This window comes from Emydura macquarii, unplaced genomic scaffold (assembly GCF_026122565.2).
Source record: "Emydura macquarii macquarii isolate MOO-44397 ecotype Brisbane River unplaced genomic scaffold, CSIRO-AGI_Emac_v2 contig_719, whole genome shotgun sequence".
NCBI classification, from domain to species: Eukaryota; Metazoa; Chordata; order Testudines; family Chelidae; genus Emydura; species Emydura macquarii.
In genome coordinates this window covers 16,339,852-16,355,338 of record NW_027130856.1, presented here as the reverse complement: position 1 = coordinate 16,355,338, position 15,487 = coordinate 16,339,852, and the positions used below count along the sequence as shown (strand labels likewise).

The following is a 15,487-nucleotide window of genomic DNA, read 5'->3' as shown; positions in this document are numbered from 1 at the left end:
CAAATACAGATTCAGATCTGGATTTTAAACACTAAAAGGGGAGAACAATGTACAAAATGGGACACAAATTATAATTAATTAAACAGTTCACCTTTTTTGGAGACATCCAGGTCAATTAGCTCATTTAATTACACTTCAAGAATGAACAATGTATGTGCCAAATCACCAAATACAGGAGTTTACCTAATGTAGACCATTAACTAAAGCAGTATCTAGTGGGCACTACTACAATATTGCTAGTCTGTAGCTATTGTCTTACCTAAGGACTCTGCCACAGAAGGGCTCCACAGAAGCTCCGCTGAAAGAGGTTGCTTGGAAAGTGCTGATTCAGTGCATCACCTGGTACTCTATAGCCACACTCCTTTCCCTTTTCTATTTTGGGACCATGCTGACCAGCTGTAGTCCTCTTCCAGGTGGACTTTTTGTCATTTGGGCCCTGTACATAAGGTTAGACTCTTTGTCTACTAATTAAAGTAGGAAAGTGGGAATCAGAATGCCTGATTCTTTAATCATATTCAAGACACTTTGTCTGCCACTAATTCACTGAGTGACCCGGAGTAAGTCCGTTAGGCACCACTACTTTGGTGTGTTCAATTTGAAACAGACAGCCCCTGATTCTCTGACACACTGAGAACCCAAACCTTTAACTGGAGTCAGTGGAAGCTACAAGAGTTCAGCACCTCTGGTTAATCAGTCTTAGGAGTTTGAAGCTGAGCAATTTAAAACTGACACCAAAAATTAGCGGGCACTTTTGATAATGTCTGCCTTAATCTCTCTACACTTCATTTTACACAGCTGCAAAATGGGTCTAACACTTGTTTACCCCACAGGCATATTGTGAGGCTTTGATGAATGAATGTCTAAGGCTATGTCTACACTACAGTTTATGTTGACATAATTTATGTTGCTCAGAGGTGTGAATAAACCACTTCCCTGAGTGACATAAATTACACCAAAATAAGCGCTCATGTGCACAGCGCTATGTCGGAGGAAGAGCTCTCTCCTGTCAGCATACAGTGTATTCACCAGATGTGGTGCAGCTGTGCCACATGTGTACATGTACTTGTAGACATGCCCTTAGAGAAGCCCTATACAAGTGCCTAAGCAAGAGGCATAAGGAGACACATCCCCAGCACATTTATACACAAGGCAGCCATCATTTGGTTTCCATTGTTCTTGAAGATGTCTTGTGCACCGTCCAGCAAATTAAGAGCTATGATGAGAGGGATGTTTACTACACCTTGAATAGACTTAGCACGTTCAGCTCTTCACTGCATTCCCCTCTCTTTAAACACCTGTGAAACAATCCTGCAGACACAGCTGCTCAAATCTCTTCCTCCATCTCCAAACATGGCTCAAGTTTGCAAAACCATAAAAGAGCCCTGTAATGTGACAAATTTAAATTACTTGAAACCATCTAGTTGTACACACAGCTGGTCTATGTAACCATACTGTTTTTCTTGTCCTCCCTGTCCCGTTCTCTTCTTGCAGTTGTATGCAAGTTGCATCTTATATTAAATTAAATTTTAAGTTCTTCAGGCGGAAGTCTGTCTCTTATTATGTGTTTGTATGGTATCTGGTACAATGAAACTTTGATTCTAATTGAGTCCCTTAGGTCCTATTGTAATACTACTAAATAATAAGTACCATTATTCTTTAATACACTGTTGAGGATATACAATATGACTGACTTTTTTCCTTTAAAAACTAACCTGTCCAGCCCCAGAAAAAGCTCTCACGTGAGAGAAGTTAAATCCAGAAGACTTCATCTTTTCCAAGATCATATCCAAAGCCTACAAGAACAAACAGAATCAAGAGTGATTGTAATGAGCTTCCAAATTATGCATATTCACAGTCCTCGGAATTAAATTGTAAGTGTCTGTCATCACTGATAAGGGCTCAATAACAGATAATGAAGAATTAGCTAATGACTAGGGATTTTTTGAGAAATTGAATACATTAATTTATTAAGCAGGATCCCATTTAAAAAAAAAAAAAACTACAGAAAAAAAAAACCTCTTCAAACAAGTTGAATCACAAAGGACTAATCATTAAATCTTGTCTCTTGTTTGGTCTCCAGAAGGTTCCAGTATATTAAAGAGACATTGTTGATTTTGATAGGTGCAAAATGGGACCATTTATTTTGTTCTTACGTTTGAAAAATCCATGCAATTTCCTTGTGGGGCAAAGTCCAATCTTACAAGATGCCGAGCATCCTCAACTCCCATTGACTTCAATGGGAGCTATGGATATTCCGCACCTCTGAAATTCACGTAATTTATTTAAATGGCTAATTATGGATTTAAATACTTAACCTTTATACACTCAAGTCTGAAAATTTTGCTCTTGCCATGAGAGTTTCAAAGGACATTCTCAAGCAATTTAGGACCAAAAATGAATCTACCTTTACATAGTCATTACTGTGACCTAGATTTTTTCACCCTTACTCACGACTTCACTACACAAGTTGCTTTAGTATGACTACTTTCATAGTAAGATTCTACTCAACATGAGCAAGAGTTACAGAATCTGGCTCTACATGAGTAATATTCTGTGGATCATGATTATGTTTTTATAACAAAAAAGAAAATCATCAATATTTTAAGCTAAATATTTTCTATAGTTATCATAAAGAGCCTACACTACAAAGTTTTATGATCAGCTGCTACAGAACCAGTCAGCCAGCAGAGGGAAACACAAACTGGCTAATAAATCTTATTCTCAGAGGATGAAATTAACTCTGATGTTGCACAAACAAAGTAAACAAAACAAAGCCAAACTGGCTCCTCTTCCATATGAAATAAAGAGAGCAAAAAAAGAATTTTTTCCTAATTAAAAAAGAAGGAAAAAGGGCCAAATTCTGCCCAGCAGATGCAATATTTATTTATGGTTGGAATGAACTGGGTTCAAAACCATTTAGGAAAGAACTTCTATTTTTCATGCATCTAGTATTAAAACAATGGAGTGAAGAAACAAAAGCATAAAACTTTAAGAACTCCAGCTTTACTTGTTCATTATGTGAAAATTTGCATTTCAAAGAGACAGAACCGCATGCAAAACAAATAGAAAACAAGCAAAGGAAATACCTTAGTTTGAATGGCAATCCTAATTCTTACTCATAATTATAATCCTGAGTTAAGAAGATGAATCATATAACAACAAAAATATATTCAGGCAATCAATATTAAAATATGTTCTTACCTTGACCCACATTAACACAGGAGAAGTCACTGTCAGCTTATCACTGTGGACGTAGACTCCGCAATGGGTCCTACAGAAAAAAAATATTTTGTCTTGATGGGGGAGAGGGAAGGAACCTGTCTTTCCACACATTTGGTTCATTTTTCCCCCTTCAAGCAGAGTTCTTTCACATGATCATTTAGGACCATGGAGCACACTGTACAAGGACAAGAATTATGTCAGAAAACTCAGATTAGTGAATACAAAATAAAAGCCTGCTCTATTTATCTAACATTTTGATATTTTGACTAGTCACAGGAAAAACAAATAATAAGGTAAGGCCCTGATCTTGCAGTGAGATCTAAGTGGGTAAACTCCTACATTGCACACTCTCCGAAGTCACGGAGGCTCTGCCTGCACAGATCTCATGCAGCAGTAAACTGTTGGTCTTTTACATTCATGTCCTACAAGGCAATTTGAAACTACTAGCAAAATATCTACACAAAAGATCCACTACGAATTACTTTGGTATAATTTACGTCACTCAGGGGTGTGAATGATCCGACCTAAGCACCAGCGTAGACAGTGCCTCTCCTGGAGGCAGGAGTTATTAAGCTGATGGGAGAGCTCCCTTGCTATTGGTATTTGCTTTTTGGTCTTTTAGGATGCACTCACTTCATGTTCCAAGTTTTCTGCCACATGAAGGCTAAAATCTTTCTTTTTTAAATGATAAAGCTGAGATTCTCCTGCAATTAGAGGATTCCAGGAGCTGAGAAATTTAAAAAAGCACCAAACATCGCAAGAGTTTCCATCACCTTTTCAGTGTTGCCAAATACCCCACACACACAGACACAGACTGAAAACTCTGTTCATGCCTCCACACTTAGTAGATCCATGAGGCTTAACTAGGGTGAAGGCTCTTCACAGGTATACCACATTGGGCTGAACATAACAGTAACAATAAAATTGAAAAACATACCCAAATTCGGGAAGGTCTTTGTCAAAATGAATGTTATCCTCATAGATGACTCTCAGCTGTTCATCAATAGCAATAACTTTAAGCTGAAAGAAATCAAAAGTGCACAAAAATGTAGGCCTATGTTTTCAAAAGTAACTAGTGATTTAGGATGGTTTGTAGAGAGTGGTTCTCTGCAATTTCTGAAAATCAGTCCCCTTCAAGGTGTCTCAAGTTGGTCACCCAAAATTACTATAAGCACTAGCTGAGGCACTGCAGCTGGCTAGCCTCTGAATCAGGAAGGCAATACTACATCAGTTATACCTGGTTCACATCTGGAAGTTTATCTTAGCAACCATATGAACGAGAAACTTTTTTAAAATGACAGCTTGAATTCTGCCAAAATTAACAGCTTAGATCCCACAGCTTTCCATTCACTGATGGGAAGAATTTTTTTTCTAGACAATTGTCATTTGTATAATACCAGTTAGGTTCAGAAAAAGCCAACGTGTGTCCAGCACTTCTCTGAAGTGCTATCTTGCTCTCTAGAATCTCACATTTAATTTAAAAACAAAAATATAAGGCCTTGTCTACACTACAAAGTTAAGTCGACATAAGGCATCTTACAGTGACCTAATTATGGAGGTGCACGCACTACAATGCTCCTCCCGCCACTGTAACTTGCCCACTACACTGACCTAATAAAACCACCTTGGCAAGAGGCATAACGATTAGACTGACACAGTTAGGGCGACATAGCATCAGTGTACACCCTGTGTTGCTTACGTTGACCTAGGTAGCTTCCAAGAGGTGTCCCACAACTGGGACCACTCTGGTCACCATTTTGAACTCTGCTGCCCTGCAGCCAGGTACACAAGTATGTGCCACCCCCTCCTCTTTGAAAGCCCCGGAAAGTTTTGAAATTGCTCTTCCTGTTTGCTCTGTGCACAGAGCTAACATAGCTACTGCCCAACTGACCATGTCAACTCCACGCAGCAAACGTGCTCCTGCCTGGACTACATCAGAGGTGGTGGATCTCCCGGTTCTGTGGGGAGAGGAAGCTGTGCAATTACATCTATAGCCAGATCGTTCGGGGCATGGAGGAGAAGGGCACAACAGAGACACGCAGCAGTGCCGCATAAAAATCAAGGAGCTGAAAGCAGGCATACCAGAAAGCAAGGGAGGCATATAGTTGCTCTGGTGCAGAGCCACAGATATTCCAGTTCTACAAGGAGCTGCATGCCATCCTTGGCGGCAACCACACCTCCACCACCAAGCACCCCATGGATACTTTGGGGTGGGGGCAGCTGGAATCACAGGCCACCGGAGTGAACCCCGAGGACAATGTGCTGGATGAAGAAGTGGAGGAAGATGGGGGACAGGCAATAGGGAGATCCGGTGGCATGGCGAGCCCTCTTTTTGACTCATGAGCAGTGTAGTCACTCCCAGCACTCCAGCTGTGGTGAGCCTGGTTCAGGGAGGGAACTCATTTTGCTTCAATATTGCATAGACACCTCTGCTCATGTACTACTTTTTTAATCAGGATAGAAGAGATAGTGAAATAACCAACACAGGTACAGTTGCTATCTGCTTCTCATTCCCCTGTACAGCTAGGCAGAGTGGGCCCTGCACAACTGTTTGTTTATGCACACCGGGATGTCCCGTGAATCCTCCATAGAGATCTCTAGGAAGCTTTCCTGGAAGTAATCTCAAATCCTCTGCTGAAGGTTTCTTGGGAGAGCTGCCTTGTTTCTTCCCCTGCGGTAGGACACTTTGCCACGTCACTCGGCAATTACTTCAGCAGGCACCACTGCAGCACGCCATGCTAGCAGCATACAGGCCTGGTCTGCAGCCAGTCGCATGCAGGAACTACTCCCTTGCAGCCTCAGTTACCTTCAAGAATGAGATATCAGCTATAATCACTATTGCCTGTGGAAAGTTGTGCCAGTATTCAGTACAACAGCCCTATCTGCTTGTACTGATCCCCCAGTGCCACACCGCCTCTTATTGTCCCATCTTATCCCCTCCTTCCTGGGCTGTACTCACCATGACTGAGGCTGCCACCCTGCTCTATGTCTCCCGAGGGAAAATAAGAAAGTTGTGCTTGTAACTTGTTTGGATCAAGAGATGTAAGTGCACTGCCCATTGTTTCTTTACCAGCTGCAGATGTGGCCTTGAGAGTCTCATCAAGCACAATGGCGGAGCAGCTTACCCAGATAAGGCGTAGAAAGAGGAGTAAAGAATACATGTTCCAAGAGGTGCTGCAAGCCTCTGGTGCTTCAGATTGCGAGCACAGAGCTTGGAGGCTGACAATCAATGACAAAATGCAGAGGAATAGTCAGGACAGGAAAAACAGGCACCAGGAGATAATGCTGCTCAGGGAGCAAACAGACATGCTGCAGTCTCTGATTCAACTTCAGGCTGAACACATCCATGCTCACCTCCCCCTGCAGCCCATAGAGAACTGCATTCCAGAACCTCCCTACACTCTCTCCCTTCCCCCACATTCCATGTATCTTCCAGGGTTGCACCAGTATCCAAGGCACTCCACCCCGCAGGAGATTAAACACATTGACAGCCACACATACATCCAGCTGTGAGAGCCTCATTGTTGTATGTGCCTGTGAATTCCCTGTTCCTTCCCCTTTAAAGATACTTTAACATGTATGTATGAAGTTTAGCTCAGCATTACATAGGTATGTTTGCATGGCTGTGGAATAAAAATCTACTTATGGAAACTGAATGAATCTTTATTATTCTCCAAAATATGGTGACTGATAACGGTCATTCACAGACAACAGCAATAGGTGCATTTGTATTGTTATAGTAATGCACACACAGTAATCATTACAAGTTACATAGTATGGTGTCAAAAAACAATGCCAGGCTCAACACATTACAGCAATACACATTACTGTGGCTCCTTGTTAGAATGCTCCTTCAAAGCTTCTGTGAGCCAAATAGCTTCCCGTTGAACCCCTCTTACAGCCCTGATATCTGGCTGCACAAATTCAGCAGACAACTGATCCACCTCCATGCTCCACCCCTGTGGAAACTTCTCCTCCTGTGCTTCACAGATATTATGATATGCACAGCAGGCAGCTATGACCATGGTGATATTGTTCTTACTAAGATCTAACCTCCTGAGGAGACAGCGCCAACAACCTTTCAAAAAGCCAAGGCACATTCAACAGTCATTCTGCACCTGCTATGCCTGAAGCGCTCCTTGCTGGTGTCAAGGTGGCCAATGAACAGCTTTAGGAGCCATGAGAGCAAGGAGTTGGTTGGATCTCCCAGAATGAACTATCAGAATTTCCACAACCCCAATGGTAATCCTCTGGTCTGGAAAGAAAGTCCCTGCTTACAGCTTTCTGTAGAGGCCTGTGTTCCTAAAGATTCATGCATCATGCACCTTCCCTGACCAGCCCACATTGATGTCGGTGAAATGACCCTGGTGATCCACCAGCACTTGCAATATCCATAGAAAAGTAGCCCTTTCTGTTGAAGCACTCTGTGCTAAGCGGGTCTGGGGCCAAAATAGGGATATGTATGCCGTCTATCATGCCACTGCAGTTAGGGAACCCCATTGCTGCAAAACCATTTACTATTTCCCGCACATTGCCCAGAGTCAGACACCTTTGGATCAAGAGGCAATTAATGGCCCTGCATATTTGCATCACAGCAACCCCCCCATGGATTTCCCGATGCCAAACTGATTCACGACTGATCGGTAGCAGTCTGGCATTGCCAGCTTCCACACAGCGATCACCACTCACTTCTCCACCATGAGCACAGTTCTCGTTTTAGTGCCTCTGCATCAGAGGGCTGAAGTGAGCTCTGCACATAGTTCCAGAAAGGTGGCCTTGCATATCTGAAAGTTCTGCAGCCACTGCTCATCATCCCATACCTACATAACAATGCGATCCCACCACTCAGGGCTTGTTTCTTGAGCCCAAAACCGACAGTCCACTGTGTGCAGCTGCTCCATGAACGCCAACAATAATCTTTAATTTCTTCTTTCCATGGCACACAGCAAGGCAGACACCAAGGCATCATCATCAGAGTTGCAGTTCATGAAATACTGCAGGATCAGTCGCGTTGTGTTCATAACGCTCATCACAATACTGGATTGTATTGATCAATGCTTTTTGACAAAGATGGAGGGCATGCAGGTTACGGAGGTTGTATAAAAGTGGTGTGAAACATATTACAATGTGCACTGAATGATGGGACGGAGAAAACTACATGATAGGATGTTGAACCTGACCCCGTGAGGCATTGCAAAACCTTCCCAAAACACTCTGTGGTGTTTTGGTGGTGAGTTGCACAGTGGGATAGTTACCCAGAGTGCACTGCTCTCTGTGTCAATGCAACAGCTTCTACTGTAGACGCACTCTGCTGACACAAGAAAGGTAGGATGAACATGTAACGGTGGTTTAATTACAGCAGTGGCTGTACATCAACATAACTTAAGTCAACTTAACTTTGTAGTGTTGAGCAGGCCTAACTCTGGAGCTGTTACAGTTGCAAAGAAAATCTCAAAAATGTAAACATAGTGTAAATGATGCTGAGAAGATTCTGTAGTGAGCCTGGAACAATAGCTCTAATACAGAGGTCCTCAAACTGTGAAGGGTGCGGAAGAACGTTTGGGAGGGCATGGTGGAGCCCAGGCCAGTCCCCACATGGGGCAGGGAGAGAGTGCCATCCAGCCCCGCTCTGCTCCCTGCCTCAGACTCACCCCCAGACGCAGCCCCGGCCTCAGCTCCTGCCTCACACCCAGCCCTGGCCCCAGCCACAGCTCCAGCCCCAGCCCCGACTCCCGGGGGGGATGGAGGGGAGCAGTGCAGACAGAAGTACGGTAGCGTGCCACATAAAAAATAGGTGTTCGTTGTCCCATTCATCTTAGTAATGAGTTAACACAGATGCCCAGTGATGACATTTTAAACACCAATATTGTAAACTATTTCATTTCTCACATAAGAAAAAGAGAGAGAGGATTACAAATCCACATATTTTACAGTGTGAGGTCTCAAATTGCTGACTTTTTTTCTCCAATCAAAGAGCTAAAATCAAGGAGTCTAGCAGAGCCCATAAGCATACTCAAGCCCCATTGAGGGGCAGCCAAACTCAGGGAGCCCAATGGGACTCACAGATCACACATGACCATACTTTGAAAATCTGCACAATGACAGTGAGTGGCATCTTATTCTGGCAATTCACATGGACTGGGTGGAGATACGAAGTATATTGTCATTGATGTAGCTCCACCGCTTTTGCATTAGGGCAAATCACTGCTGCGTAGCTGCACTGCATCAGTGAAAAAAAGTGACTCCCATTGGTATAGCTTACCACTAGTACAAGTCACTTTCTACACTGGTGCAGCTCATCCACAGTGATGGTTTACACCAGTGCAGCAACAGCTGTGCTTAAAACTCCAATGTAGACAATGCTAAATACCTTCACTAAATTAGTTCCCCAGATTTCTCAATTAGGCATGGCCCAAATAATGAATTATATATACGGCCAAGCAAACCAAGGCCTTCTATTCAGTGGCATTTTCTGTTGGGTTAGTAACATGATAATTTTGGAACGTAACATCCAATCAATTCCAAAATTTCAGAGAACATTCTATGCATCCTTGGGCACAAGCCCGCTGATTTCAATGCAAATCAGAACACCAAAAAAGCCTGATTCAGAGGAAAATGAGGGTCCCCTGATTACTTGGTGCTGAGGCAGAGAAAGTTCTCTGCCATCACCTATTGCTGCCTACTCATATCAAAGGCAGCAGCTTAATTTACTGCATGGGGAAACTGCCTGTAGCCTGGATTCTAACAGAAATAAGAGAAATGGGCAATTGGGGGAAGATCAATGGTGAAGGGGGAACATGAGGGAGACACAGAGCCTCTGGCATGAAGGGGGAAGCGGAGGGAATAATAGAAGGGCATAGAAAGCTGACACACAGGGAGCCTGGGGAGAGAGAGAATGAAGGAATAGAAGGAGCCCCCAGTGTGTGTAATGAGATCAGCCTACAGAAGCTAGGAAGTGCATGACCCTCAAGTGCATATGCATATTGCTGCACACATTAAAGCACAGGGGATCCTTGTGTGAAAACACAAGACAGAGTTTGTACTTTAATGAAGAAACCTTAGCAGCATAGCAACAGAGAGAAAAGCCTTGCAATCTTGCCTACCTCTTAATGAGAAACTGCTTCACTAATCTCCAAATTAAGAACATAAAACACCTATGACCAGACAGATATTGAACTAGCAGTTTTTATTTCTCTCTCTTCAGTTTGAAGGGGGCAGGATAATGTAAAATCAGTGGGCCAAATTTGGACATTAGAAGGATTGACCTTTGATTTGTAATTCCAGGAACCCAGTCAGAATTTCTACAGTCCTGCAGTTTCCTGGAGATCAGCAGTTTCTATTTAGTCACTGTTACTGCACATTGGAGAAAATAGTTTGCTTATTATCAAAAATATATTGCTAAAAACAGAGCAAGGAAACTACAGGTGCGAAACCACAAAAGTTATTCTAAGCATTGGATCATGAGTTTCACAGCCTCCTACCCTGGAAATGTCACCTAACAGCAGCACCATGGGATGAAGTGCAAGAAGTCTGGATACTAAGCCAAACTTTGTGCCTGGCCCCTTCTCTCTAATGGGCCAAATCAAAAGCCTGGCTCTAAATACCCCGGTACCTGGCGAAAGCTCAGATATGAACGTTGCACTGAGCCCAGGCGCCCAGTCTGTGTCACCCCCTCACCTGCCCCTCAGCCCCCACGTCCCTTTTATCATCCTACTGCAGCAGTAGGGGCGACCACTACGTTAGTCTGATTCCTGCTGCTGAATCCTCGTCCTTCCGGCTTCCAGGCAGACACAGCCGCCCGTAGGGCTAAGAGACGGGGGACGCTCCCTGCTCCGCTTCCCCACGCACCAACAGGGAAGGCCCCAGCCCCAGCCCCGCCCGCTCCTCAGCGGCTACTCGGATCTGTGGCCACTGGGCTCCGGGAAGGGGCGGAAACGGGGGGCTGGGCTCCGCTTGGGGCCGGGCCACCTCTTCCTTCACCCCGGCTCCCGACTGAAGGGGCTGTGCCCAGAGCTGCTCCTGCACCGCAGCCGCCGGGGCTCGGTCGGGCCTGCCGCGGCGGGAGGCTCGGGGAAGCGGAGCCACCTCCCCGCCCCTGTACCTGCTGGGTGCTGAAGTCCCATCCCAAGTAGCAGGGAGCTACAGAGGCGGCCATGGTGCAGCACGGGGCCGCTGTGCGCTGGAGGCCGGGCCGGGCCGGGCTCGCTGCGTGCGTGCGGCCCCGGCGAACCGGCTGCGCTACCCAGCGCCGACTGATTCTCCCTCGGCCCGGCCTGGCCCCTCGGTGTGTGGGGAGCCGGCGGGCGCTGCCCGAACGCCCCACGCAGAGCCCGGCCCCTCAGCCCGTGACACTCAACAGCCGCGGGGGGTGGGGGAGAGAAGGGAGACACTGTCCTGACGGCCACTCAGGGTCTGACACTGACTGGGGGGTGGGGTGAGACAATGCCCTAAGGGCCGCTCAGTGTTTGACACTGATCGAGGGGGTGGGTAGAGGAGGCCGCCGTAAGACACACAAACTCAGGCTGGAGCAGGGCTAGGGGTGGAAGAAGCGCGCGCGCACACACGCCATACACTAGGGCCCGACCCAGGGCGACCAAGGAGCAAGTGTGTGAAAAGTCGGAAGGGGGGGGGTGTAATGTTGCCTATCTAAGATTTAAAAAAAAAAAGCCCCTAATATCTGTCTGGTCACCCTTGTCCAACCTCTGTGAGTGACCGCTGAGTGCCAGCCTGGGGCGGGGGCCGTGGGTGCACTGAGAACCCTCCCTCCAGGTGTGGCCGGCAAGGGAGGAACTACACCAACGCCCCCTGACCCCACACAGTGCAGCTCCGAGGGGATGAGAGAGCCTACACACACCCCGCACGCACGTGGCCTCTGGGCGCGTGACAAACTCTGCGCCCTAGGGCTGCACTAATCCTCGCTTGGAGTGGGCCCTCCGTGTGTGCCCACTTGGGTCAGGAGGGTTAGAGAGAAAAGGGACTGCGCTTCTCTGCCCTGCACCCTCCGAGACTCCACCCACAACAAAATAACTCTACCCAGAGCCCCTACCTTCTTGGTAGCCTTTCACAGTCTAAGACCCTCCCCTGGCAACAGCCCCATATCTAAGACATCGGCGGAGGGGAGGCCTGCAGACGTTGAAGTACTTAGTGAAAAATAAAATCAGTCAGCAGCCTTTTTTTAAACTTTATGATAGAAGAAAATAAGATACATAGTCATGTGATTGTTCCGTATAACACATATTCAAGCCTTCAAAAAATTGAAAGATTTAGCAATATAAAAGTAGAGATCTTAACATGAAAGCGCTGTGTAAATAAACATTCATGCAACTAAAGCTGAAGTCTTGGATTCTTGAATTCTTCCTCAAAGACAACTATGTTCAAGTTTTGAAGTCAGATCACTTTCACATAGCAGGAGAATTAGGTTTCTCTTTTTTCATGGGCCATGCTTGAAAATTTTATTGAAACACAGGGGAAAGCCTCCTTTAATTCCTTGGCAGCACCTAGAACTTCTTCAAATTCTTTTCAATTTCTCTCATTTCGCTTAATACAACCATTTCGATTTGCACCTTATCAATATCTATTCCAAGCAAATCAATCAAAGCGCTGATTCACAGAGATGGTACTCCTAACCCTGCTGCGTGTCAACCTGTCAGTCTAGATTCACTAAGGTATGTCCAGGATATTGCCCTCTGTCACAGGAACTACTGTATGCAGTTTTATTGTAGCCATGTTGGTCCCAGGATATTAGACAGACAAGGTGGGTGAGGTAATATCTTTTATTGGACCAAATTCTGTTGGAGAAGTAGGCAGCATGTGAGTCTTCCATTTGGGGAGACTCACCCGGGAGCCCTGGAAGCTCCCTAGAAGTGGGAGGGGGCACCTGGACTACGGTCCCGCCTCCAAAGTTCCACCTCCACTCAACCTCGTTCCCCCAAGGCTCTGTCCTCACTCTTCCTTTTCCCGCACCCTCCACCAAGACTCCCCCACCCAGTCCTCTCTGCCCAGTCCCCCAAAGCCTCCCCACCTGCTGTTTGCTCCTCTCCGCCCCCTCCCCTGAGATCCCTCCAGCTGCTCCTCTCCACCTCTTCCTCTGAGGCCCCCCACCTGCTACTCACTCCTCTCTGCCCCCTTCCCGAAAAAGGGGGCAATGGCCCCATCACATTTTTCTGCCTTAGGCAAGGGACAAGAGGGAGGGGGCAGAGAGGAGTGACCAGGGGGGCCTCAGGATAGGGGGCTGAGAAGAGCATGTGGCAGCAGGCAGGGGGAGGCCTTGGAGGAAGAGATGGAGTGGGGGCAGGAAGAGGCGGAGTGAGGGTGTGGCCTCAGGGAAAGAAGCAGAGCTGGGTGGGCCCATGTCTGGGCACCAGTGTCCCCCAACACTTCTATGGAGTTTTGCTTCCAGCACTCCAAAGGCGGCGACAGGCCAGCACTTCTCCAGAGAGTGACCTGTGCTGCTTCCAAGGCATATCCCCTCTGCATGGCTGGCCTTTTTTGGGATGGGTTAGCTTCTCCCTACCCTCTTATACTTGCTGTCCATGGTTGGATAGAGAGAGACAAGTTTTCGAGCTTACGCAGAGCTCTTCTTCAGATCTGGGAAAAGAACTCAGAGTGGCACAGCTAAATACAAGGTGGAACAGATTGTTTAGCATAAGTAGTTAACACATATTTCAAGGGACCATTCAAGGTGAAGTGGGCCATTAACTAGTCATGGGGCGGGGGAAGGAAGGAAGGGGAGATTACTTGTACACTTAAAAGCAAATGTTTGTAGGACTGACCCCAAATTTGTAATTTGCATAGTGTAAATCAAATGGCACTCGGGGGTTAGTTCTAGTAGAATTAGTAATGGGTATGAAATCTTTCACCTGTACATGCCCAGTACAGTGTCTAGTTTGGTAATGGCTAGAAGTTGTCACCACGTGATGGGTACTTTGTGGCCTATATAGGATTAGCTGAATGTCTCATTTCAGTTTCTAGTGAACAAGTGTCTATAAAAGAAAAACCTTTGTCATTAATCGGCTCCCTGGTTATGACTCTTACCAGAAAAGTCCAAGACTGAATGGAGCATGGAGGGGCTTCTTCTCCAACATGGTGGAAGCAAATTGGTGGGACAGGGAGGAGAAGCTTGTTCTGCCCTTTTATATGTGTTGTTTGGAAAAGCAAAGACATTCGACCTCCAAAGCTGTTAATTTGTCACTTTTCAAAAGCACTCCAATCACACAAAAATATAGACAAATTTAAAAGAATTCAGACGAAAGCCACAACAATGATAAAAGGCTTTAGAAATAAGTCCTGAGAGGAAAAGGTAAGAGAACTGGGAGTATTCAGTCTGGAGGTAAAAAAACAAGATTGTGAGGAGATATAGTGTCTATAAATAATGTAAGGTATTATGATGTTATGAATAAAGTAAGGATCAATTATATTCTTGCAACCCTTTCTGCCAGGTAGTCGTCAGTGACAAGGGCTGTTTGCCAGAAGCTGGGAATGGGCAAGGGGATGGATCACTTGATGATTACCTGTTCTGTTCATTCCCTCTGAAGAGCCTGGCATTGGCCACTGTTGGAAGAGAGGATATTGGGCTAGATGGATCATTGGTCTGACCCAGTATGTCCATTCTTATGTTCTCATGTAAGGGCCACATTCAATATCTAGAGGTTCCTTTTTACAATACAACTCAGAACCAGTTCAAACCCCCAATCAGTAACCTAGGAAAATTACACACCACCCCCTGGATGCCTCTAGGAGGCAATACTTCCCTTCTTGCAAGCACTAAGTATTTATGTAGAAAATAAACTTTTAATAAAAAGGGGAAAGTAACCCAGCATTAACTTGAGAAATGCCACAAGCATGATTCATAAGCAAAAGAATATGAGCAAAACACCCCCTCTCCCCCCAGAGTACATTGGGCAGTGTCTTTTGCCTCTGGTTATCACCTTGTGGTGAAAACATTCAACAAACAAAAGTTCCTTTAATGTGCCCCATCCCTCTCCTTTGCCTCCACCTCACCCCACTCACAGTTGTCCTTGATCATTGAAGACCCAGAGTTCAGAGGTGCGTTCTTGTGAGTTCACTTCCCACCCTGGAAGTGGGGGGGGAAGGCACCTTGCTCACTCTACTGGCCCGCCACTCACTCCGCCAGCTTCTATACCATCAGCCATTCGCTTCGCCGGCCATTTGGCCACTCGTTTTGTTTGCTCTACTCGCCACTCCACCATCCACTTGCCATTCCACTGCTGTCCTCTCTGGGATGTTTTGAAGTTCCACCATTTAA

The 15,487-nt window shown here is 45.7% G+C and overlaps 1 protein-coding gene across 5 annotated transcripts in view; it reads right to left on the bottom strand.

Annotated features, from left to right (window-relative positions):
* The window catches only part of XYLB (xylulokinase), a 159,694-nt gene extending 148,121 nt beyond the window's left edge, over positions 1-11,573 (bottom strand). For all 5 annotated transcript variants that reach the window (XR_010918709.1, XM_067542761.1, XM_067542762.1 and 2 more), the window contains exons 1-4: positions 11,324-11,573; positions 4,160-4,242; positions 3,202-3,271; positions 1,713-1,793 (exon numbers count right to left, since the gene is read on the bottom strand). Coding sequence is in view for 4 of the 5 variants with exons in the window: in XM_067542761.1 (XP_067398862.1) it covers positions 1,713-1,793; positions 3,202-3,271; positions 4,160-4,242; positions 11,324-11,377 (288 nt within the window). In the remaining variant the exon portion in view is untranslated. The remainder of the gene's footprint in view (positions 1-1,712; positions 1,794-3,201; positions 3,272-4,159; positions 4,243-11,323) is intronic.
* Positions 11,574-15,487: the final 3,914 nt, after the last annotated feature.